This window comes from Lonchura striata, chromosome 2, assembly GCF_046129695.1.
Source record: "Lonchura striata isolate bLonStr1 chromosome 2, bLonStr1.mat, whole genome shotgun sequence".
Classification (NCBI taxonomy): Eukaryota; Metazoa; Chordata; class Aves; order Passeriformes; family Estrildidae; genus Lonchura; species Lonchura striata.
In genome coordinates, this window is record NC_134604.1 from 8433971 (window position 1) to 8461082 (window position 27112).

At 37.4% G+C, this 27112-nt stretch overlaps 1 protein-coding gene across 3 annotated transcripts in view; it reads right to left on the minus strand.

The window, feature by feature from the left end:
* Positions 1 to 8502: 8502 nt before the first annotated feature.
* Positions 8503 to 27112, minus strand: part of USP25 (ubiquitin specific peptidase 25) — an 88753-nt gene continuing 70143 nt past the window's right edge. For 2 of the 3 annotated variants that reach the window (XM_021532382.3, XM_021532379.3), the window contains exons 18-26: positions 25715 to 25854; positions 22929 to 23042; positions 21135 to 21230; positions 17682 to 17860; positions 16849 to 16927; positions 15069 to 15148; positions 10442 to 10565; positions 9545 to 9740; positions 8503 to 9099 (exon numbers count right to left, since the gene is read on the minus strand). In XM_021532382.3, the coding sequence (XP_021388057.1) occupies positions 8927 to 9099; positions 9545 to 9740; positions 10442 to 10565; positions 15069 to 15148; positions 16849 to 16927; positions 17682 to 17860; positions 21135 to 21230; positions 22929 to 23042; positions 25715 to 25854 (1181 nt within the window). In that variant the 3' untranslated portion in view covers positions 8503 to 8926. The remainder of the gene's footprint in view (positions 9100 to 9544; positions 9741 to 10441; positions 10566 to 15068; positions 15149 to 16848; positions 16928 to 17681; positions 17861 to 21134; positions 21231 to 22928; positions 23043 to 25714; positions 25855 to 27112) is intronic. The other variant, XM_021532380.3, reaches the window with a different exon arrangement.

Sequence of the window (27112 nt, forward strand, 5' to 3'; positions counted from 1 at the left end):
TTTAAAACTATTTCCTGTACAGGTCAGAGGAAAAGTTTAACAAGTTTAAAAAAAAAAAGATCAAAAACTATGTACACAGCCAATTAGTGCTCCAGTGAAAGCTTAAAGATTTTTAGTTTAACTAGATGGGCCATATAAGAGATATAAACTTTTAAAATATTGTAATACAAACTGAATTTCAGGTCAAAACTGAACTTCAAGTATTTTATCTTCCTCATTGTTAGGTGTCACCATCTAAGATTTTCAGACAGCGAAGTTTTCAGTTTCATCACATCTCTGTTCGTTGGCAGTGGGTTTGATGTCACTTTAACCTTTTTATCTTTCTCCAATGTAGGAGGGCTGAATCATTAGGACTGATGCTGAAATTTTTAACTCTGGGCTTAGCATGTAAAAGTAGATTCCCACATGCAGTCCTGCTGCATGTGCTGCCAGAACATTTGCTATCCCTGCAGACCTGTGCACGCTGTGCTGGTGTTAGAGAAAGTCTAGTGCCAAATCCAACTCCAGCAGGTGCTACATGGAGCTCCATCATTCCCTTCAGGGAGACCACTATCACCAGAGGAGCTTTCCCATTACAATCTCATGGCTTTTAATGCTGTCTGAGATGGCTACAAGACCAAAATTTATGATTTATTGCAGAATCGCAGACTGGGTAGAGTTGGAAGGGACCACAGTGGTTCATCTGGTCCAACTTCCCTGCTCAAGCAGGATCAAACTACAGCTCATAGCACACAACTGCATCCAGATGATTCTGGAGTATCTCCAGTGAGGGACACCCCACAGCCTCTCTGGGTGATCTGTTCCCATGTTTGGTCACTGCACAGTGAAGAAATTCTTCCCCATGTTCAGGTGAAACTTTCTGTGCATCAATTCCTGCCCATTGCCTCTTGTCCCATTGCTGGGCACCACTGAGCAGAGCCTGGTCCCTGCTCTGACCCTGCAGGCACTGACAGACACTGATGAGGTTCCCTCTCAGTCTCTTCTTGAGGCTGAGCAGCCCCACCTCCCTCAGCCTTTCCTCATAAGAGAGATGCTCCATCCCTTCATCATCTCTGTAACCTCCACTGGAGCTGCTCCAGGAGCTCCCTGTCCCTCCTGTCCTGAGGAGCCCAGGACTGGACACAGAACTCCAGATGTGCCTCAGCAGGGCTGAGCAGAGGGGCAGATTTGCTCCCTGACCTGCTGGCAATGCTCTTCTTAATGTACCCCAGGACACCATTTGCCTTCTTGGCCACAGGGCACACAGCCTTTTTGTTTATTCAATAGACATTTTTGTGATGTTGTGACAGGAGAGATTTCTTCTTACTGAGAACTTCTTTTCAGAGGAAGCACTACTAGTGAAGGGAGGGAGTCACATCCTGCAGATCTTTTCATCAAGGAGCTGAAATATAAGCAATGAGTTTAGAAATCTGAAAAACCTGAAGGATACATTTTGCCATGAATCAGTCAATCACAAAATGTAGCTGAGTACTCACTGAGCTGAATTCAGCTGAGTGCAAGTTTAAAGCAGGATATGCTCCTTCACTATTTAGAAAGTAAGGCCATCCTTTCTTTATCTGACAGGGTTTGTATTCTAGAAAGGAGAGGCTCAGAAGGGACTTGAAGTAAAAATGAGCTTGCAGGTGTGACACTAAAAAGGAGTGTGGCAAAGGTGGCACTCAGCTGAGGAAGCAGACAGCTGAGAGACTCAGCTGGTGACAAAGAGGGGAACAGCCAGTGTGCACACAGTGGAGAAGATGGGGTTTTGCCCAACTATTTTTAACTGTCCCCATTCCAAAAAAAGTCATGTCTATCCCCTCAAGGTTGCTATCCAAAATATATTTCCTCTCTTCTACAGCAGGGAGCCCCACTCCATCATTTCTCATGAACAAACCCAACTTTGCCTACATTAATGAGAAGCACTGAATGTCCTCTGGGCGAAAAGCCTGTGGTTAATCAAACACAGGAAGAGGAAATGAAGACACCTGCAGAAAGCCTGACAGATATCTCTGTCCACTCACATCTCTGAGTGTCTCTGTAGTTGACACCACCTATCATGTCTTTTCTGAACTCTGCAGGGATTAAACTCCACTATACTCCCTCTCTGGAAAGAGGTGTTAGACTACAGTACTTCGAAGCCCTCAACACTTACTCATCATCCAGCACTTCTCTGTAGACGTTCTTTGCACAGCACCCTTTTATAGATGGCTTGTGAATAGCATTTGCAAGCACTCCAAATTACTCAGTCTTAATAGCAGAAATAACTCAAGACAGTAAGTTTAAACCTGGCTGTATCTCTCTGTAACCTCACTGTGTCTCCCCCTCTCTTAGCCAGAGCTTACCAGTATTTGGTTTCTATCTTAAACCTCTTGTAGCTCTCTTTGCCACACAACTTTTCTTTTCCTTGAAAAAAAATAAACAAAAAATCCCCCAAACAACCAACAAAATTATAGTTTGCCCTCAGCCCACTACTTAGCTTTAGAAGTGCCTTGGTTGGGGACAGTAGGCAGTTAACCAGACAATAGCATAGACATAACTAAGAATAATTACTGCAAAGTTTCCCAGCTCCACTGAGCTGACAGAAAACTCCCATTGGAATGCATCATACTTTCTTGCTTAACACCAAGAACTGACATTGGGCATTTACAAAACAAGCCTATCCAAAGAAAATATATAAAATTACTACAGACCAAATAAGAATCCACCATAAATACTTTTAAATCAGTGTGTTTAGAACAAAGAGAGGAGGACAAACACACTATCCATGCAAGTGCCCTCCTGAAGGGGTTGTGACCAGTTTGAACACTTACCAGATCTTGCCCAGAAACTTCTACTTTCTTAGAAAAGATACACAGCTTTCCTAATATTGTGGGAATATGTGTCAAGGGAGAAATTATTTCAATTTTATTTTGTTATTAAACAGAAAATAACATTACGACTCTCCTCTGTCAGCTGCAACCAACAGGTAATTAACTTAATTGTCATTAATTTCAAACAAATTCAGAGCACAAAGCACCATAAAATCTCTTAAGAAGTCCAAGCAGCACAGAGATGTCACTGTCTCTAGTGGAGCAGAATACTGGCAAACAGACCAGTGCTGCTTCACTTGCTCAATGCAAAGCACTTGAATAACAGCCTTAAACTGAACCAAGATAAGGGGGAAGGGGAGTAAATTCCTAAACCACAGCAGTATAAACCTTAGTATGCAAAGAATGTTGAAGATTACATCCTACAGCAGGAAGCTGAAGTGACAAATTGTCTGTTCAAGCTTCTTGCAACAACCATGTAACTAAAAATCACAATCAGCTGAGGATGGAACAAGTGCCAGTAGTGCCAAATACAATGACAGGTCTTAATCTCACATTTAAAAGTATCAGAGATGACAAATTTTCCTTCAGAAATTCAAACAAATCATATGCATTTCAAAACATAATTTACTTGTTCAAACAGACTGAGCAAGGGAGGGAGGAAATAAGAAGTTTTTTGAAAATCCAAACTAAACTTGGACTTTGCAGAACCATATTATCTTCCTGGAGGAGTTGGGGGGTTATTTGCTTTTGTGGAGACAGTTTGGGTTTGTTTTATTTTTTTGTTTGTTTTATTTTGTTTTGTTTTGTTTTTTTTTTTTTTTCTTTTTTTTACTTTCCAGACCAAAAAAAAATTACAAGAATGTATTACCTTGAGCTATTAAAAGCTAGAAATTTTTCAGCTTCACCAATCAAGGTTCCTTACAAAAGCCAAAGCCAAACACTCCAACTGCTTCCCTAAGAACACAGGAGGTTTTCTTCAAATTGCATTATATAACACTTACTTCTTGCTCAAAACTAAAAACTTGCTCAAAACATTATTTGAACTAATTATTTTTTTTCCTAATCCACATAAAATTTACTATGTTTATACAGTTGTTCCCTCCACTCATGATACTGTATTATCAATTTTTTAAAAAAGCAACCCTTCCCCAAACTCCCATAGGTTTCCCAAGCCCTTAGTCCACATTCAATTGAAAGTTTTACTGTTACAGATTAAAGGTCACAGACAACATGCAAATTTTGTTCCTTGAAGGATATGTACAGGAATTAGTGCCCTTCCCCTTTTGTCTGTATGTGCACAAAATACAAATGAGTCCAGGGAACTTCAACACAGGTAACAAAGCAGATATATTCCTGAACACTGATAGGCAACACCCAGACACAGAACACAGACATGGGTAAGGACTGACTGAAATCAGGAGAGCAGGAAAAGCTGCTTTTTGCCAGAAGTTATGTTTGAATAATTCAAGACAACGTATAAAGATCAGGATAAAATGAAAGCTACTACAGAAGAGGAACAGCCTCTATGACCTTCATAAACCAGGGTAGTGCTAAGATACAGAGCACAAGACACCACTCACACTCCTTTAGTGATCAGTTAAGTTAGGCTCTGACTAATTATTTCCTTTTCTCTTTTTTTCTCTTGATATGCCAAGACATGGTACAGAAAAACTCTTCAGTTTAGTTAGCTTTGGCTAACTATCCATAACTTCCCTCTTTCAGGCTCTCAGATGCTGAGCTGCCAGACAGTATGCATGTGGATGGTGTTATATGACCTGCAGATCCTGCCCAGGCCTTTCCAGGAAAAGCAAGACAGAAACTGAAGATGGAAGCAGAGGAATCCTGGTGGTGAAGGTACAGTTCAAGCTGATGGTGAATCAGAGACTCAACCAACTACAAAGCCTGAAAAGTCAATATTTACATGACCTTCACTGGGGAACAACAGGAGAAGGGGAAATAAAAAGTGAAAGCATGAATCATGGAGCCCAAACTTTATTCAAGAGGTACTTCAGTTTAGATGTGAAGAGAGCGATGAAGAATAACCCTATTTTACCAATCATGATGAATCCATCCTGTGACCATCATCCTGAAAACAAGCCTTTCCCAGCCTGTGAGAAGGGGATATGAGTTGATCCCAACCACCAGAAAGCAAACCAAGCTGTTCTTTCAAAGAGCTACCTCAAACAGTTTTTGAGAAGCATAAGTCCTTTCCTGCTATTTACTGCAAAGATCTGAAATTTGTAATTGAGAACATTCCATAGCCAAGTCCAAGGTTTTAAGGGCATAACAACAAAGCTGGAGCACATGTGTCTATGGCAGCAAGAGACATGTCTGCAAAAGTTTGCTCCCACATAATCAGAACTGAACTAGAAATGCTGAACCAAGCAGGAATGTTCTGCTGATTCTTCCCTACAAAGAAAATGTTCTTTAGGAGTTAAAATGTTTGCAGTTAATAACTTATCCATGACCTCAAAAGATCTTCATGGACACAGTACATAAAAACTGGATCGCAAGCACACGAAAAATAATTGTTTCACTTGAATCACTCCTCTTTGGACTTCTACCTCTATTGCATTTTGCTAAAAGACCTCTTTAAATAAGAATATTTTCATCTCTCTGTTATTGTCCTCTCTAAAAAGGAAAAATGGAAAGATGAAACCACTTTCCTCTCATTGCCAAGACTGATACTTGCTTTTCTTGCATTCTTATAGGCTCAAACCTAGAATATACATTTTTTTAAAAGCACACGTTTATGTTGAAAAATGCTGCACAGATGAGGTGACTCATTGCAGACCTAGAGTGGTACATTGTTCCATCAAAATTCTTTACCTTGTGCTTATATAAGGCCTCCCACAGACATCTGGAGTCACTGGAGATTGAGAGAAGGGAACGTGACAAAATGATGAATATGGGCAGCAACCATTGTCTCCCTTTATGAACCTTTATGTTTGTTGGACAGTATCCAGCTGTCTCCTGTGTGCTACTGGTGGTGTCCAGTTCCTTTTGGGAGCTGCAATCTTCACAGGAGTAGCCTAAAAATAACCTGAAAGATACTTAATGCAGATATTATGAAATTTTGGTATGTTCATGGTTGAACACAAAGCATGTGCTTTTGGCTCTGCTCATACTTCAGGTTTTCTGGAGCAAACCTGTTCCCTGCAGTAAAGCAGAGACTGCCCAAAAAGCAACACTGACTCACTAGCAAAGGTCAAGTTCTTGGTGTCTGGTGTGATTCCAAATATCCCACATCTAAGAAGTACAAACTGACTCCATCCACCCATTATCTTCATTTGTTCAGCTCAATTCTCCTGCTGCTCATGGTTTTCTGTTAGGCTGAGACTGACAGACCTGCTGTGGTAGCTTGAACTAGAAACAACTACAATTTTGATACTACCAAAATATTACTTCAAGTAAAACAATAGGATCAGGCAGCTAAAATGAAGATATATGTTTGGGAGAGATTAAAAAAAGGGCAATAAACTGAAAAAGGGTATTTTCAGGCTTTTTCTCACTATGAAGCAACATCTGGAAACCCCCTCAGCTTTCATTTGATGGTACAGATTATTTTATAAATCAATTTTGGTTAAATTTCCTTATTCTTTCTGTTCTATTAAGTAAGAAAAACCTCTGATAAAACCCTTCATAATCCCCATCTGAAGATTCCATACCTCCTTACACAATTCAGCCACAGATTATCAGGTAGCCAAATGGACTGTATGCTTTACTACCTTACAGTTACTTGTAGAGGTTTTTTGTGCTGGGCATTGTGAATCCAAGCTATCAACTGCCTTACTGCAGTGAGAAAAGCATGGCTTTTAAGACAAAGTTAATGTAACCATTAGTGATTTCACATTAATGTAATCACTAATTATTCCACTGAAGGTTTAAATTAAGATATTAAAAATATATTAAAATAGCAAAATACATATATATTTATTTCTGCTCTTCTACCTTCTCAATTCAACTCAAAATTTTGTCTTTGCAAAGGGATACATATTTATCTTCACTACTATGAACTTCAATGGATTATTTTCATATTTTTATAAACTGAATAAAAAAAATTCCAAAACAAAAACCAAGTCTCATCCTTCCCTTCTTCCTTTTATTTAAAAATCTTTTTCACATTAGAAAGAGAGCCTTTCCCCATGTGTTTTCTGTGAAAGATTAAACAGATGAGGGTAACTGGCTCCTTTGGGGTAAAGGGGAGCTTTCCTTAAAAGCTTCCACAAATGCTCAAACTCAAAATCTGTTAGCCATAATGAAATAAAGTTGCTCTTTCACATCTAATTCTTTTTACTATTATTAAAAAAGTAGGAAGCCTGATCTGTTCAAAACCTTGTTTAAAAATACAGTGCTAAGTAGGCATATTCTTGAGTTTCAAATCCAAGTGGAACAGGTGCAAAATGTAAAAGCTTTTAAAATCTATCCTCTCCCACTTCACAGTAAGCATACCTTTTTTCTTTAAGAGGGATGTCCCACACATCAACAGTCTCAGACCTAAAATAATTCTCCTTTGCAGTATTTCAATTCTAAAATGTCAATATTCTTTTTTTAAAAAAATAATTTGATAAAATAAATGGGTGGTTTGAAAAAGCATGAAGCACTGCAATACGGAAAAGAGGAGTGGAGAACAGCCCTGAACAGATTTTGAATTGAAGGCCACTATTCTATTCCTTGTACATTGTGATCCAGTGTCTCTCCAGAGTCAACAAATTCTCAGACTGATACGTGCTAAGATTGAACTCTGCTGCCTCTTGCATATGAGATGCCCACATTTCTGCCCACTGCATTTCTAGGTGGTCGGAACTTCAGCACTCCTTCCCTTCCCTCTGTGGCTTTTTATTAGCAGATATTCAAACACCATTTGAAAACCTGTAAGGAAAAGTTGTGTCGCTCCAATAAAAACATACAAATAAATATTCACATATTTTACTGATCTAACACAAAGCATTCTCTAAAAAGAGAAGGAATCAAAATAGTGTCAGGTAACAGGATTGCCTAAGGACGCATTAAATCTCTTTTTCCACAAAATAATTAAGATTCTTCATTAAAACCAGACAGTATTTCAGTTCTACAAAACAAGCCCAATAGATATGTTCTTTTACTTTGAATAGAAATTTAATTAGGACAGATAAAAGATTTTTGAGATATTGTGTTGCAACAGTAGCAACCCATTTCAAGCAAAGAATTAAAATTAAGATTTTATTTCTAGTCACTTACATGACTCAAATACCAATTAAAAATTGATTAATCCTTAAGCTTCATAAATTCAGTTTCTTAAAATCTTTATTTACTTACATAAATTTTTAGAACTTTTGTTTAGAGGGTGTAATATATTTATACTGAAAATATTTTGATTTTTTTACTTTGTTTTTCTTAAGAATAGAAGGAAGGTGCCATTATTGTTTTGCTTCAGAAGCCAGTCCCTATCATTAGAAAAGACTTGGCATGGCCATTCACATGCACACTAAAGTGCTCAGGTGCAGTATAAACAGACCAGTGAAGAATATACAAAACACCATTGTGGATAATATTGTGACAGTTTTTCAATATATTCACATACAGTAATCTCTGAGTACCTGAAAGGAAACTGGCCATAAATCCTAAAGAACCTCGTCTAAAAAATTGAGTAACCCATCAATATACTGTATCTCTTCTAAAAATACCCGTATTTTACAATAATATACAAGGTATCTGCTTGCAAACACAGAAGTAGCCATAAATAAAACTTTATTCTTTCTTTTCATTTACAAGCTACCAAGTACCATGTATTTACACAGCACTGGACACTTAAAGTAGTTGCAGTCACAAAATGATCCAGACAGCTGTTGATAAAGTAAAGGATCTTAAGATAAAAGCAAAGTAATACTGTAACAGATAAATGGCAAAAAAGCAGTTTTGCCATAATGATCAGACTTGCATGTTGCATCAATTCTGGTTGAAACGACCGAGCGCCATGCGATTCTCAGCTTTAATCGTTTGCAGTCTGGCTAAAGTTTGTACAGTCATTTCTCTTTTGCAGTTATTAAAATAAAAAAGTTAGAAACTATAGCAGCAACAAGCAAACCCTGTGACAGGAAGGCAAGGTTTAAGAACTAAAGAAGTTTATACAATGTGCTTAGGAAGGTCTGCAGAATTTATCTTCCATCGGCTGGAGTTCGACTGAGTGACAACATGATTCGGGCGTATCTTTCACACAGTTCATGTGTGGAGTAGGAGGGTAACTTTGGCGGGTCATTGAAACCTTTAATCTCTGTAGAACAATCTAGCAGTTTTGGCAGGAAATCTGTCAGTTTTTCTTGCAAGTTGGCTGCAAATCAAACCAGAAAAACAAATATAAGCATTTACGTCCGCATGTAAAATTGTCCTTTTTCTGCCCAATGCTGACTTTTTTTTAAATTAGTGTGTAGAAGAGGAGGAGTTTCACTTGGAATAATTCAGATTCTTTAGATCTATCAAGCAATAACTAGGACAAACAAATTCCTGGTAAGGTGTTAATATAAATTCCTCTTTACATACTCTAACACCACAAATGTTTTCCCATTTAAAAAACATGTTTCCTTTACAGCCTGCTACCCCAGTGCAACATATGGAAAAATCTTTTATTTAAATGTGTACAGAACTATTCAAAAGTCAGGGTAGCTCAAAAACATTACCAAGGCACAAAAGATACAGGTTTAATTCCAGATATTGAAAACATCATATTTATGAAAAAGGTGCACAAGGACCTTTTACCTTAATAATAAATGACTTACGTTCCATTTCTTGTCCAAGATAGGAACACCAACGGTTCCTCATATCTTCCACAGCAACAATATCTTTCTCTTCCATTTCATCCACCAGTAGTAATGGCAAACAGGGGACAATAAGCTCGTTCATTATGATCAGGCCATTATTTACTTCCTGATCGTCTCCCGATTCAAAGAGTGCTGCAGCATGTTCATTTAGTTTCTTCAGAAACCATCACAAAAAAGGAAAGTCTTTAAGTATACAGCATTTCACAGCCTACCATGCATCATTATCAGTTTGTTTTAAAGCACAGTCTTCCTACGGAATTACCTGGCAGTTTGTATTAGCCACAGCTGTATTTTAACATTTACTCCATTATGCATATGCTGTACTAATCCTCTTGAACTTGTACTATTCCTCAAGTCACTTCATTTCATACCTGCCAACTCCAATTTTGCAGCTGTGTTGTTAAGACTGAGATTCTATCACCTGCCTTTATTTTATCACTATTGTTAAAAGTGACGTAACAAGGAAAAAATTCCTTGTTTCAGGCAAGGCATCATTGCTGATGCCTTTGCCAATATTTGTCTCCTCATCAAACCATGGCAGCAGGGTGAGTCTGCTCACCAACACAGTCAACCACTGCTTCCACCTAGCCCAGACATGACAACAGTGAGCTCACTATAATAATAAGAAAATTATTGGCTAGTCGCAAAAAATAGGAAAAATAGGAGTCGGGGGGGGGGGGGGGGGGAATGTTTTATTCTTTTACTTTTGCTTTTTTTTCTTCTTACAGCCTCAGTATTAAATTAGTAATGCAGGGAGGTTTGTTGTACATGATGGCAACACTTTTCTATTAATCAATTTTATTCCAGCTACACAGCAAACTCAGCATTTTGAGACATAGTTCCCCCTTCACTTACTAGCAAACACTCTCGTCTGTAGTGAGATATCAGCTCTTCGTCGTGCCCTCTGTATGGGCCTTTGGACAAGAGTTCTTTGTTATTCTGGTAAGCATAGATAAGGTAGAGCAAGGCTTCCATGTAACTGAAGTGAAGAAACAAAAGCATTAGGTGCAACATCCAGGTACCACCTGCTTCAAGGTAACTACTGTGTTCCTCCAAGGACAGGTACCTCCACTTGCTGGATGGCAAGTCCACCCCTTCCCACCAATCTCTTCATTATTTTTTTTTTAAACTGTACAATTTTGTTTTTTACAAACACTAAAATTATTAGATTAGGTCATGACACATGATATCTGATCTAAAGCTCACAGAAACCAATGGGTATCATTTCATTCACTTCAAAAACAACTTTAGATTGGCCTTTAGTATCCATGAAAACTTAATTTTTCCTGACATTGGATTTGAGTTTCCATTGTCATGAATATCTTGTTAGCATTCTACACCTCAGCAAGTAAGATTTAAAGCTGTCAACTTATTTCTAAAACAAAAATTGTGAATTTTAAGTTTCACTAATTGAAAGTTCTTCCAAGTTACTTGAAATCTAATATGATGGAAGACACCATCAGAGCATTTAAACAGCAGAAGTGCTGTCAGACTGTTGATATTTCTGTCTTTAATAAGAATGCAGAACACAAATGCAAGGCTAATTGGTAGAGAAGGAGTAAGAGAGCACCGAAGAACCTATCAGTTAGTAATTGACAGAGATCCCTTCATGCACAGATGAACAATCTCCCCTCATACTGCTGCACATCATGTCCTGTGAACACCTGAAATGGTTAATTCTCTGATTTACAAAGACCCAGTTATGACAGACAAGTACTGAAAGCAGTTCCAGTAGCTACCGTAAAAACAGGCAGTTCGATATCTCATTTTTACTCAAATAATAAAAAAAAAAAATCTAGGATGAGAAATTTCCTGAGGGAGTGGTTAAAGGAATGTGAAACTGTGCACTGCCTCCTGATGAGAGTATGAGCTCATGTGTCAAGTAGAAAGTAACAAAATCAAACTACCAAGCTACTGAAAAAGGCTAAAAAATATCTGCACATGCAGAGCATATCTGAATACAAGTCAAGAGTTCTCTGAAGTAAATAACTCAAGATGTAAGGTCATACCTCCCAATGAGACAATACAAAAATAAGGGTAAAGGCTACTTGAAGTCAATTTTTCCTAGCCATGAAAACTCTTCATACCACTGGTCACCAATAAAACTGACCAAACAGCTGGAAATTTAATGTAGGTGGACAGGGGAAGAAAAGATGATTACAAGAACTGAAACTGCTGGTAATAAAGCCAGAGGAGGAGGATGATCTTCTTCTGTTCCTAGTTCAGTTATTTGTGAAACTGCAGGTTGACGCCACAGTGTCAACAGCTCTGTTGATGCAAATTAAAACTCAGTGGTGGTAGTGGCCTTATTTCCATTCACCCTCTTCTTGCTCCTTCCCTCACCTATGTGTGACCCTTTCCTGAAACAACTGTGGTGCCATTTAACACCAAGGTAAGTTATTTTAGATTATCACGACTGTATATCCAAGCTCAGGCTCCTTATGTATCTTGGACCTGAGCAATGGGTCTACAGTAAAATTAGCAAACACATCCAAAGAATCATAGGGTGGCCTGAGTCAAAGGTCATTTGGTTCCAACCCCTGTGCCATGGGCAGGGGGACACCTTCCACTAGACTAGGTTGCACAAAGCCCCATCCAAACTTGTCTTGAATTCTTCCAAGGATGGGGCAGCCACAGCTTCTCTGGGCATCCTGTTCCAGTGCCTCACCACCCTGTAGAATTTCATTTCACCTGAAATCCTGTAAAGAATTTCTTCAAACCTCCTCTCTTCAGTTTGAACCCATTCCTCCTTGTCCTGTCACTCCACACTCTTGTAAAATGCCTCTCTCTCCACCTTTCTTGCAGGCTCCTTTCAGATACTCAAAGGTTGCTTTCAGGTTTCCATGCAACCTTCTCCTCCTTCAGGCTGAACAGCCCCAACTTGCTCATCCTGTCTTGACTGGGCAGGTGCTCCATCCCTCTGCTCCCCTCGGTGCTCCTCTGGCCTGGCTGCAGCAGGTCCCTGTCCTTGCTGTGCTGGAGCCCAGAGCTGATGCAGCCCTGCAGGTGGGGTCTCAGCAGAGCGGGGCAGAGGGGCAGAATCCCCTCCCTGCCCTGCTGCCCACGGGGCTTGGCATGAGCCCAGCACACGGTTGGCTTTCTGCCTTCTCACAGATGAACTGCACGTAAGTTGCAGAGTGTGCAGCCCAAGCCTAAAATCATTGAAGCTGCTCACAAAATTCTGGTGCTCACTACATTGAGGCATTGGAAAAGACACAAAGCACATAATGGCAAAATTTTAGCACTGCTTTGAAAAAGGCATTTTGGTCAAAACTGAAAAGCTGTACTAGCTATCCAAGAAACTTAAAAGGCAACTGGTAAAGCATGCAGTTTGTTCACTTTTAAGTTGCTGCCACAAGAGTGAGCTGCAGGCAAAACTCCTACCAAGGCTCACTAGCTGCCTGGGTTCATCCCAGCCAGAGCAGGTTACCACTCCTCATCACAATCAGAGATCTGCCTGAAAGACCCCTTAATGCCCCACAGCAGTGAAAAGTGGACCTTGTTACCCACCATCAGGGATGACAAGTGACCACTTAAAGGAGGCATGAAAAAGATACACCAAACTAATGTTAATTTTTGTGTTTGTTCAACACATTACAATTAAAAAAATAAATACTGCTTGAATAAAGGTTGACTTTTGGTTCCATCAAGACATCGAGTGCTGCTAGGTTATCACTTAGTGTTACTGAAGCTAAGAAAAGATTGTAAACAGAGAGGTGGGTTTGCAGGGGAAAAAAGCCTCAGAACAGCCCTATTAATGAAGATCATATTTTTATTATGAAAGTCTGTCCTTTCATGAAATTTTTGAAGTTGTGTTTTTATGATTTTAGTGTTAAATGAACTGACATGGATCAGCAGTTTAGTCTGGTTTCCATTGTTCTCTCAAGTGTGCTGCAAGGTGGTAACCTCAGTAAATCTCTTTGGGAACCCGAAGCTGAAACACAGGTATGTATTTGCACAAGATGCCTTTGGAGCAGGTCACTGGATAGACAGATCTCACTCATCCACTAACTATACTTTAGTCCTACTATCTTTGTATCAGAAACTTCATGAAGCACTTCTGAAATTGTACCTTTTATTTCTGATCCATATTAAACTGTAAGTATTATCATATTTGTGATGATAGGCTTGTTTTCTAAACTATCAAGGTGCCTTCTAACAAACAACTCACTAATTCTGCAAGTTATTGTACATAGTGGAGAATTTCATTTAGCATATAGCAGAAACCTGTACTTCCCTCTCTCCTCCATGGCATAACCAGAATATACTATGGCAAGAAGGAATATATTGAAAACATTGGTATTTAACAATTGAAGGTGCCACTCTGGAGTCCCAGTGCCAAAGAACTTGCATATGTTTCACCCTTACCTGCAATCTTAGAGGATGCATGAAGGGGGTCCTATAAACCACACCAATGCCTGTGACATTTTTGCCTCTTTAAGGAATTAAGCAACACCAGGCTTCACATAAGCCAGGCAATCTTCTGACTAACCTTTGCACACAAACTGTTTAAGACTAATAGTGTAGCATATTTCAGTTTAGATAATTAGTAAATGTACTGTTCATTACATGGTGGTAACCCAAAACCAACCCAAGACTCTGGGCTCATAGTGTTAGCCTGTATAAAAAGATGCATTGTGTCACAAAGGCAAGGCTGTGTCTTTTGCAATCAATTTTTCTATATTGTTTGGAACCTTTATTTTTTGGGAAGATATAAGATGAGAAATATGGAGCAATTTACTACTCAACAAAGAGACAAAGAATTAAATTTGACTCCTGCTACAAATTTCCTTACCTATTGTTTTACACATGAAAAATCAATGATTGACTACACTTACACTGCAATCACCATTCTTGTTGCATGTGTAGATCAGAATAAATATGAGCTGTTTTGAATCAAGTACATAAATGCCACCCATTTTATACAGCCACAATTTCTGACTTGGTTCAAAAAGAGAAGGGAATGAATCACCATAGAGTTAAGGACAATCAGCTACAACTATTAGAGCTATGCATTACAGTTTTTCTCAAATATGTTCTGTTTTTCTGACCTTTAAAGTGGAGTTTTGGCTGAGGCTAGTGGAGAAGGTAAAGCTATTTCACTGGGAAGACTTGGGCAAAAAGCAGGAAAGACACAGACTTCACTAATTCTGTCTGCTGATGAAAGCAGATAAATGTATGTGCACAGATGGTGCCAGAGAAGGAGGATTTTTATGGCTGAGAGACACCTAGAGCACTTAAGAATAGAAGAGAAGGAAGAATAGGGGGATATGTGGAAAGTGCTCTGAAAAGAACCCATGGCTCGATAAGGAAATGGAAATTAAGAATAGGAAGATGCAAAATTGAAGACATTAGCAGACTGAATAAATGCATATCTGAAATGAAGAATACATTAAGCATTTCTTAATTTAGAAAACAGCTTCAATATTACATTTTGCCTTCACATCATTCTACCACATTTGAGTTCTATACTACCACTTACCTCTTTTTTTGGAAAAACTCCAATCCTACCATGAGAAACATGGTTGTTTCCCTGAAATGTCTATAGTCTTGATGCCATCTCTGCATGTAAGAAAGGGTAAATAGAACTTCATCCACAAAAATGAAATATAATTTTTTTTTTTAAACACAAACCCCCCTTCAGTTAAATTTAGTATCCAACAGTTACAGTAAGTACCAAGGATGGCAGTAGATTGCATATGAGTAAAGTCCACCAGAATCCACCCTCCCTCAATAAAAAGAAAATTCTTAAATGTCTTAAACATTTCTAGATGAGATTGTTCTTACAGAATCTATTACCAATTGAAAGGAAGACAAAGCATCTCTGAAGAACCACAGGTAAAATTATACATCATCTGGTTTTTCCTTCCCTACGTTACTCAGGAAGTGTTGGAAAATTTTTTTCATATGCCAGATATTAAGCGTAATTTTCAATACAAGAATGACATAGAAAAAGCCTGAACACTTTACGTGGGAAGTGCTAAAAAAAACCCAAATACAACTTTGATGAGACGCTGCTGCATCATGATTTATACCAAGTGACTCCTGGTTCACTTTACAGGTAAATGCTCCAGGTGAGAAAGAGGGTTCCTCCCTCCCTCCCTCTGACTTTCAATTTTCCATTAAAGCTAAAAACAGGGGACAGCATACCATAAGACACAGCTACTAGTGGATTCAACAGAAAGAGCTTGAGAAAGCATCCATAAAATGCCAACTCGCTATAGCAGACTGACACAACCTATGAAGAAAGCCCCAACTACCTATTACAGGAGCTAAAAAGGGGGCATTTTTCAGAGCAGAGTCCAGAATTATTTGTTCTCTCTGTGCAGCATCATTCAGAAAATGGTAAAAAATGCTGAGCCAAGAAAATGTAATTAAAAAGCTACTCTGAGGGTCCCTCCCTATCAAGTGACTAGGGTGGCACACTCTAATGCAGTGTCATAAACTTGGTAATAAGAAGTGGAAATTAAAATATTTTTCATTGTATCTGTGAGGGAAAGATTATTCCCATTACCCTCCTGATCAAGTTGAACCTACTAACACAACAAGGAGGTATAAGTGGTGCACTGGAATCTGCCTGTGAATAAATATCCACTCTTAAGAGGTCTTAATGAACAGTATTACTCAGACTTGAAACTGATGCTGGAAAATCAGCTACAGGCTTAGCTTTAAATGTGAGATTAATTATTTTAGCAACTATTAGTCATGATTATTTTATGTTGAAGATTCACTCTCACTTTCCTTCCAAGTTTTTGTAAACAACACAGGAGGAAGAATTAAATGCATAAGCTGGTTATGCATGGTCTCAGCAAAGCAAAGAATCTCCTGCTTATAAGAAAATGGGAATAGCTGCAGAGATAGCTGGAGGAGAAGCACAAATGGGACTGTGCCTGCTATGCAGCTCTCAAGATGAGCAAGGCTGGGCACAGACCACTCTCCTCCTTCCTTGCCAGCTGCCTAGAAAAAGCCATGTGGCACATGTGGTGATAAATTACAAAATATTGTTAGTGACGTCAAGACTCCTTAACAAAGCACAGACAGATTCCAACCTGACACTTATTAATGGCTCAAACACTGGAATTACAAATGTGACAAAAAACAGCTTTAACTCAAAAACAACCTTTAGACAAACACGGGCTTTAAATAAATAGGCAGTTTTAATTTCTCAGTCTGAGATGAGAAGAAATTTGTGAAGACAAAATTCAGCTTTACTGATACCTATTTCACATTAGAACTTAATTTAAAGCATAAGAAATACTGACCTCATATTCCTCCATGTTTACTTCATCTGGCTTTATCATTTCAAGTTTGGCTTGAGCAACCTTCATTATATTACGACACCTTAAAAAAGCAAAAAAAAATCATGAAATATTACTGGGAAATTACAGAGGGTATTATCCTTACAAAGACAGGAGCCTCAAACAGTATGAGCTACAGCCTTATGCAAACCAGTATGAAAATGCCTTGGAAAATGTACATTTTATTACGCATAGTATAATCAGCAGGAGAGGGCACACTTTTGAAGTATGTATGATGGAGGCCTGTGCTATTTAAAGGATTATTTCTTTTATTTCACTAGATTGCCACATTGCTTAGTCTTTCTTTCAATTTTAAATTTCAAATAGCTTGAAACTCCCTGACAATTACTTTGCAGAAGTTTAGAAGATCATTTTCTACACAGAAATCAGACTGTTTTCTAACTTTTAATTTACACATTTATATAAGTAAGTAGATAGAATTTTGAGTGGAAGAGAGACATTGTCTTGCTCTCGAGTCAGTCACTCACCCAGCTGGAAAAGCTTTGCTTTCTAATGCTGGCTTTCAGGGCAGTGAGAAAACACAGTGAAAAAAGGTACAGAAATCTATGTGCAAAATTATGAACAACACTGAACATTTCTACTTATTTTAGATGAGCAGAAACTCAACTTCTTGATTGCTCTTTTAACAGGGATTTTTATAATCTGTTTTACAATGTAAGCGTGCAAGCTATTAACTAGGAGATAAAGCCAAACACACCAGCCAAATATGAAGGGGTGTTTCCACACATCAGAGAACATTCATGAACACAGGAAATGAGATGTGCAGATCTTATTACCTTTCATCAAAGCTGAGATTGTGATCTCCAAACTGCTCCAGTAATGTCCTCTCAATTATCTTCTTTGGTGCCTGGTTTTGGATGAAGTAAACAATTGCATGACGCAAACGATAATCACATTCAGGTGGTGGATCTTCCTGGGCTAATTTTAGCAGACGTGTGTATTCCAATTTAATTGCCTATGTAATTAAAAAAAAAAAAGACATTATTCCTTCTGGCTTTTAACTCAAACACCATAGACACAAGATACTTTATGTGCCACAGCATTCTGCCTATAACATTTTTAACACTTCTACAGACCACCCTTCTAAGAAGTCTAAACTATGTTTTTAAAAAGAACACAAACAAAACCACAGATAAATTGTGAAGTTGGTAATTTCTCACACCTGACAAAATCCCAAGTAAACCTTCCCTTGAAAAGCAGTTCCAATCCTGTGCTATGTCTCCCTGAGAGGAGATTTATCCAATCCTTAGAGAGGTTTCTTTAAGCCCAAGACAAGTGTAAGATTTCAGACACTTGACCTTAAGAAATTTTCTGAAGTTTCAGAAGGTAAAAAAGTACCTCTAATACATGGTTAAATGCAAAGACATGACTAAAAAATACCCTACAGAACATGTTTAATGAACATGTATGGTTTGGAAAATACTAAGTGGGAATGAAATATGCCCTTCAATGAAAAACAAATGATAGGATTTCTGAAGAAAATAATAATCCCATATGAACAGCACTGCCATATAGGGCAGCATGCAGTATTCCCTGAATATTTTAGAGAAGTTTTAGAGGTCATCAGAATAATTTACTTTTCCAGTTTTGCCAGCACATTAGGTTCCAATGAACATCATTTAATATGTTCATTAGATTTTATTCACTGAAACTATGCAGCAACTATATGAACAGGAGCAACAAGACAAATAGAAAAATGGTAAGAAATTACTACGCATTCTATAAATTTCCTCTGGAAACAGGGAGGTTATTCAGATGGTTTCCTAACACATTATCAAATTTTCAATACAACGTATGCACAAAGTAAAGCGTCAAAGCAGTTACAAAAAAAAAAAAAAACCAAACAAACACTGCTCAATATTTCAAATGCCTTATGTTGTAATACCTGACATTTATCGATCAGAAATTTGGGCTCCCATCCTCTCCTAACAACACATTTTGTTTCAGGACTAAACATGTATGGTAGTAATTATACAGGTTTAAACACAGAGCATGTGGAGAACTTTAAAACTTAGGAAAATGTTCTGCATCAATATCTTTAAATACTCATGATTTGCATTACCATTAAACATCCTTTTGGATGTTTAGGACAACATTATAAATGCTAAAAGCCACAGAGTTTCTATTATCTTACATCAGGTGTCCTAACATTAGAAAGTCAAAATGGCTAACAAATCTTGATTACTGAGGAAGCAAAAATAAACTGCTATTAGACATTTAATTTTTCATATAATTACTTAGAAGTAGGGAAAAAATGCAACACAAACTTTATATTTTTATAATAATTTTAAAATAATATGGTATTCTACAGATTCAGAAATCTTTAACAAAAGGAAAAAAATCTATGCAAAAAAAGGAACTGTAGAAAAACGTATTATATTTTTTCATTTTCTCACTGAGGATATTAAAGTTCTTCAAGGAAGCATCCTGCAAGGGGTTATCTATAAAGGTTAAAAAACAATGATTTGAAGTGATCACTGACCAAGAACTATCTGAATGTTAGTCATGTCTTAAACCTGAGGTCTGGAGGGGGACTGAAACCTTGGCATGAACAATGACCCACAACAAAGGAGTTTCACCTCTGTAACATTAAAACAAAGATATAGAACCCCCCCAGTTTTCTGAAAACACTAATTTTATCAAAAACAAACACATAAAGGGACACAGCAACAGTATTAAAAGACATCACAGAAGCCTTTTAGTAGGTTATGGGAAAATGTGAGATTTCACCTGATACATCACAGAATAAAAAATTTTGTTCCCAAAACAAACCCACTTAATCTGCATCCATTTATACTAATGTATTCCTTCAAAATGAACTATGTTTTACCTCTTCTAAGCTACTGCAAATACAATTCAACAGAAAATGAGTAAGGAAAGTTTTCTACTTTATGTCAAAACATTTTCTCACTCAAAGACATTCTGCTCCCGTGAAGCCTAAATGTTTAAGGATTCAAAATTAAAGACTGAAAATAATTTCAATTGAGCATTGCTTTGATAACTCTAAAGCATTAAATACAATTTTATTTTGAAGTAATTTTCTGTTTTAAAAGTATCAAAACACGCTTCCTATTAAAATATATAATTAGGTATAATTGAACTTTCTGGTTCAAATCAAGGAGTGATTTAATCAAATGAGGATTTTTTTTCAACTTAAAAAACAATATATATATTTTCATTAATAAATTTGAAAAAAAAAAAACGCAACCGACACTGAATGCCAAAGAAATCCAGTTTCACTGAACAGAGGCTGTGGCAAGTGCTTCTCCCTTCCCTGAGATTAGGCACAGTTAACAGAGACAGCCCTGCACACACTATCGTTATAATCCTTCTCTAAGTATCCACTTCAAACACCCACACAAACAGACAAACCAACTGAGGTTTCAATTTCCTTACCAAGGGGTTGTAGAGCTTGTTGGTAATGTTTGGGTTTTTTGTTTGTTTGTTGCTTGTTTGGGGTTTTGTGGTTTTTAGAATTTCTTCTAGTGGAAGTACATCATAACAATTAAGAAGAAAACAAACCACTACTCAGTGACAAGCAAGAAACTTATTTCTCCTCTCCAAATCACATTTGAGAGGATTTTACACTTTACATCACGTCAAAGCAATTCCCTTTCTAATACCCTGAAAATTTAAAAGGCCACGAGCTAAAGGTGCTCAGAAGTTTGTGTATTTAAGAAAATGAACACATTCTTAAATCTGGTGTCACAGTGAAGACTAATCACCATAAAAGGCCTAATATCTAATTCCCAGTAATAAAACATTGCTTAAATAGTATTGACACCCATGTGGCTATACAAAAGCAAGCAATTTAAATTCATTAAAAATCTTTTAAGGAGTACAAACCAAGAACACCTCTTTGAAATAAACAACAAATTACTAAGTCCCTGGATAAAAAATCCTGATGTTACACAGTCTAGCAAAAGCATGGGTTTTATTACTAACAGCAGAAAAAAACCATATACTGTGTAATCACACACCTAGGTTTCAGTTACTATTATGTTATTCACAACTATTATTAAAAAGGTAAAATGCAATAAGGTATATGAGCTGCTGATATCAAAAGGGCAAATATCTGTATTTTTCAAGGGATAAACATCTAAATGAGGGACTGATATAGACACGCATGTATAAGTGTTGGAAAAGACTTTATATACAGAAAGGGGTAGAAGGAGTAGCATATCTTACAGGAAATTCAGAAGAGAAAAAGTTGAAAATGTTAGTTGTACCTTAAAGAACCCTGCTTCTGGCCCACACCTGTCATAAACATTCCTGGCTTTACCTATAGCCATGATAATACCTTGCATGTTCGGGGTCAGCATGACCTGCCACAAGGGATTTAAGGTAAAAGTTTTGAATAATTAATATTTTAATGACTAAATTCAATATGCTTTTAGTTTCATGCAAGATGAAAAAGCAACTTAATGCATGCAATACAGATTTGGTGAGCATATTCTGCAAATCAAATCATGGCATGTGTATATATAGTTCTACTGTAGGAACATTAAAGGAATCTTACAAAAAAGAAAAAAAAAGGGAAAAGGGCTGTGTCAAAAAAGTTATATGTACCAAACTTCCCAGGAAAGGAACATGCACAGTTCAGCATTAGTACCAAGCAGAAACTGCATACTGAATAAGTGCTACCCATGGCCATCAAAGGATTAAAAAAGAAAAAAGTTGAAAGTAGAAAAATCATCCAACCACATTTGAGATATACTGCACTAAAGCCACCCATATTTTATGCCTATTTCAAGGTCAAAATAAGAGATTCACTGCTGCAAATGCAATCACTCCCTGAAATATCTACAATTCCATAAACATCAAACCCAAAACAATTAGCAAACACCAAGCCAAAGACAAGACTTCTCTCACTGCTATTCACATCAGTTACACACAATTAGATACATCCAAGCTACACAGAAAAGCCTTTCTCCTTTTTGATCTGTAAACAAAGGAAAACACTCCCTCCCTGCTCAAGGTATCGCTGGCGCAGCAACAAACAATGAAGGATCTTAAACTCCCTGCGAGTCTCCCACACATAAAAACCTTTTTTAAAAGTGAAACACACACAAAACAAATAGGGAAATAGGCAAGAAAGTTATCCTCTAGAAAGACAATAGCATGGGGAGAAAAGTAAAAACAAACAAGCAGGTCATTATATGAGGTTAAATCCTCATTTCTTTCAAGGTGGAGACTACATATCTGTGAGAAGCTAAACTCAGTCTGATTAAACCATTTTATTCCCCACCCCATCCTCCCAGAATGACCTGAAATATTAATTTGCCTAGGGAAGCTAAAGCTCCCCAAGAACCCATGTCCATTGCCCTGAGAATATGGGCTGCACCAACTCTATTCCCACCCAAAACAAACGTGGAGTAAGCAGTGATGATGAAGGGCAGTTTGATGACTGGCAGTGTTGCTTTCTACTGCTGAAACTGGGCAGCAAATCACAATGTCTCTCAGAAAAACAACAGGCCCCTCAAGTAGTAGCAATTACATGTACCACCATGAGTCTGAATTATTTTTAAGATTTTCAAGATTCAGTTCTACCAGCCATATCATTTTCTGATTACTTCCATGGCTAATTTAAACCCCAAAGCCTGAAAAGCTTAACCTTGGCAAATAAGAGATCAGACTTTACTGGACTGACAAGAAAGCACAAACATTAAGAACATTTCTCAGTGTCTGGTCACCTTTTAAATAATGTAGCAGTGTGCAGTCTTTCACCAGCATTTTGAAGGCTACTTGGCCTAACACAAACATTCAACCTCCACAGCTGAAGAGACAGATATACCTCCAGTGTACATGGTAGCATGCAAACCGTGCCCAATTAAGAGTTTGTAGTGCTTTCCTTCCATATTTCACGACACACTAAGACATTGTTAAAGATCACAAATCGCTAAGCATTTAGTTTTGCAGAAGTCTGTTAGGTGTCACAGTGTGCAAACATGCCAAAAATTCTCATCAGGCAGCAGAAGGAAGCACCGAGGAGGAGCGGTGCACACAGCTGCAATCCGAGGTACCTCATCGTCATAACCCCCCTCCTCTGACTCAATCACAAAAGTCCCTACATCAGGGATCGCCACCTCTACCACTCGCTGGGTAGGAGCTGCTTGAGCTGGGGCATTATCAGAGCTCTGCAGAAGAAAACCATTATCAGTATGTTTTGGGGAAAAGAAGAATAATCACAATAATTATCAGAAAATACAATGAAATTATGGAGAGATGCAAACTGATTGGGTGATCTAGTACAATGTGCGCTGCTGAAATTTTGAAGAAATTCAGAAACTGCATCTAGTTAGAGAATATAAGTGATATAACTTTTTAAGCAGTACATTTTAAAATTAAGCCATAATTATTAAATTATTTCATTTGCTCTTTATTCACTAATTCTATCTTTACAGGTTAGTATACCAGTATTACAACTCTAATATCCATTACAAATATAAGTCACTTGGTAAAGGATGAGTCTGTGAACCAGTATTTTTTGTACATTTCACCCCAAAATTACTAAGTATATCATAAAATATCAGAATAGTTTAGGAAGGGACCTCAAAGATCATCTAGTACTAAAGATGCCACCCACTCAACAGGTTGCTTAGGGACTCATCCAGTCTGGCCTTGAAGAAGGCCAAGTCAGATACTTCTTATCTGAAATACCTGATGAAGTCACATTTAAGGATAGAAACAAACTGAAAGCTAACATTTCCCAATGCTCTGGGAGAAAAAAAATACAAAAAAAGCCTCTAACAATAAATATATTTAAAGAACGTTTAAAGGAGCATTACATTAAGCTGGTTTATTATTTTAGAAGAGTAATTAAAAATCAGGAGAAGATTATCCTAGTCACTAAAATTCTTAGTGTGTTAAACTAAGTTTTAAACAACAATGGAGACAAATCTTGGCTCCTATGGTCTATCACTGAATAATAGGCAGTTTGCAACATTTGCAGAACTTAAATCTTGACTCTAATCCAAGCAATTACCAAGTGCTATGCTACTTGTTCTGCAATTGTAACAATAGCCTCACTTTTTAACAAAAATTCCAATAACACAGTATCTACTTACACCCAACAATGTATAAATACAAAGGAGGGCTGTGCAATCAGAAGGCAGAAAAAAAGGACAAAAGGCATAAAATGGAAAAAATGAACATGTGGTGAGTAACCTACAATCCTGTTGCATGTTCTGATGTTGGCTTTCCTTCTTTTATAAATGGACAAACAAAAAGGGAAGTAATGGAACATATGCCTGCATGTCTGAATGCATATGGAAGCAGAACAATTTGAAAGTGTGCCGATACACTGAGAAGGAAGCACAATTCTGCCTAAGTGAAATTTGGATACAGAGAACAGCTTTTAAATGCTAACGAGTACCTTCAGATTAACTAGAAATTGAAGAACATTTGTTTCTAAATAATGTTTGCATGGTTTGTTTCTTTTCTTTTGTCTCATTAAACAGATGATGGTGCTCCCCAGCCACTGTTCTGTGAAGTCCTAAGGCTGACCACTGTGCCACATGCCATTATCCTGAACTACAACACTTGATCCATCGAAAAAAGTCTAAGATTCTTTCACATCCCACTGGGATGGTGTCCACAAACCTTGGAAGGAGAACAGCCATTTGAAAGACATTTTATCATGTGTTTTGGTATCTTCACAGCCACCTTTTCAGCTGGAGTAACACGTATTCAACTAAGTAACTAAGCTGTTCTGAGAAGTCAAAAAAGGCCAATATGCAGCAGCCTTTAGTGGCAGAGTATCTTCTCATCCAGAGTTTGATGAGCTTCCCTGTTAGCTTCAATTTCAGCTTAGCAAAGGAACTGTGCTTCCCTGCCTTCCTGACACCACAGGAGGGTGATAAACACAGCAGGTCAACAGGGTGCCAACAAGCTGCCACATAATTTTCAAAGATTGTAAGATATCTGAGGCCAGACTGCTTCTGTTTAATGAGGATTCACACCTGATCTTAGGAAGCATTTTGCACAGATCTAAACTATTCATATTCTTAATGCTTACTAGGGATGCCTAAGGAAGCTATTGTACATTTATGGATATAGTTCCAAGACAGATGATGCATATATTGTTTTAATGGCACATAGTTTTGTGGCAAACACATTTTGTCATTTATCTACATACTTATAGGGAAGGAAAAAAAGTATTTGCCAAAATAAGAAAATGTAAAATATTAGTTTCATTAATAGCCCATAAAATAGTTAATGTCCCATTCCTCTTATTATACTTTGTACAAAGTGAAAACAAACACCCAACACTGATTATTATAGAAATTTTAAATTAACATAGGTATCCTATGAATCACAAAAAAAGATTTTTGTCAAGGTGTAAATCTTCATTAAAGCTACAGAATACTGTTGAAAAATCCCTTATTTTTGAATGTTACATTAACTTCCACAGGTCTGTCAAAGGAACTCAATTATAGTCTTACATTTCCCAGATAAAACTCTGAATGTCTAGAGCAATATTTTTCAAGTCTTTTACCTCAAAAATACATGGAATCATCTAACATTTTTTAATGCACAAACAGCTGATTGTAATTTTAACAATATGCTGTACTCCTGACAAGGACTTTAATGCCATAGAGAATACCTATCTTAGTAATTTTTTTTTTGCACTACACCCATTACCGTTGTACACAGTTTCTAGATGGACTTTAGTGTTGGACAGTCCCTGAAGAAAAAGCAATTGTCAGTTCAAAATTTCCAGACTCACACCCATTTTATCAGTTTTTGCATCATCTTCATTTGCAAAATAATAGCAAAAGAAGTATTTCAAGCTTCGAAATGTCCTCACCGTATCCATTATAGCTTCTGGACCTCTGTCTTCTTGTTCAGCTAAAGCTTTATTGATTGCTTGTACAGAATCTTCTTTTAAGTGCTTTGAAATATCAGTTCTTGATGGCTGCTCTAAATACTCTGGTTCTCCTGCTTGAACTTAGTGACAGAAATAAGACAATTTTGAGTGTTAACATAAGCATGAATTTTAAATTGAGTAGTATTATTTGGATCACTGTCTCATATACAAGGTAAGCACACAGAAAATGCAGGGTAGGTCACACAATTGAGAAATACAACTTTACACCAGTCTGTGTCTTAGGTAATTTTAAACACTTCCCTACAAATGGATCCCTGATTTTATATTTATATAAATTTATATATTTATATTTTATATTTATATAGGAACAATAGATCTGTCTGTCTATAGACCCATTAAGGCTCTTGAGTGAGGGGTATTCATCACTCAAACAATCACCAGGGATGACTGAGAACAAAGGTGAGATTCCAGCTGGAGTTTCTGTGGGATACAGACTCAACATATGGAATGACCTCCAGCCACTTGAGTCCAAGACCTATTTTTACTTTGTAAAATAATAAGCACATTGTATTTTTCTGCCTTAAGGGAGATTTCAGTCTCCTCCACTTGAGAGCAATAAATTAATTAGTATAAATATTGTCTTATATTCCTTACACGATGAAGCCAAATTTTGGCAGACTAAACATTCATACTTTCCATTACTACCAAAAGAAATAGCATGAATCTTGAAGTGTTTGTGAACTCAAAACATAACAAAATAAGCAACTTTCTGTAGAGTTCGCTAAACAAACATTCCCATTAAATCACTGCGCTTTTTACACTCATTTTGCAGACACACATAGTTGTGAGAAATGTATGCCCAATCTTTAGGACTCAAGTACATCAATGGGAACATCTGGGCAGAAAATTCATCATGCCATCTTTCACATAATATACACAGTCTATTGCAATGGAGCAAAAGGTGAATGGTACTAAAAACCTGGCAACTCTGGTTTATAATCAGATTGCCAGTGGTCCTTATTAGTTGGGTTCCTACAAGCACAGGCCTTGCAGTTGCTGGTCAGAATCTTTTCCACATTTTTAACGCCCTCATTTCCACACAGTAATTTCTTAAGTAGGCTTTACTATTGTCATCATTAACTCTATTCAAGGCACTGCACTAAATACATTATTCTGCTCTTCTAAATGGTCTAATGGTATTCTAACTTAAAATGTGAATGTAGGTCTCGCACTAAATCATCTTAAATAGAAGAAATACATCATTTACAGACTAACAAATCCTCAAAACAGACTGGTGAGACTTATCTTAAAAAGCCTCAGTTTCTATGGGGGGAAAAAAAGGAAAAATAAGTTTGGGACAACTTGCAGGGAAAAGGC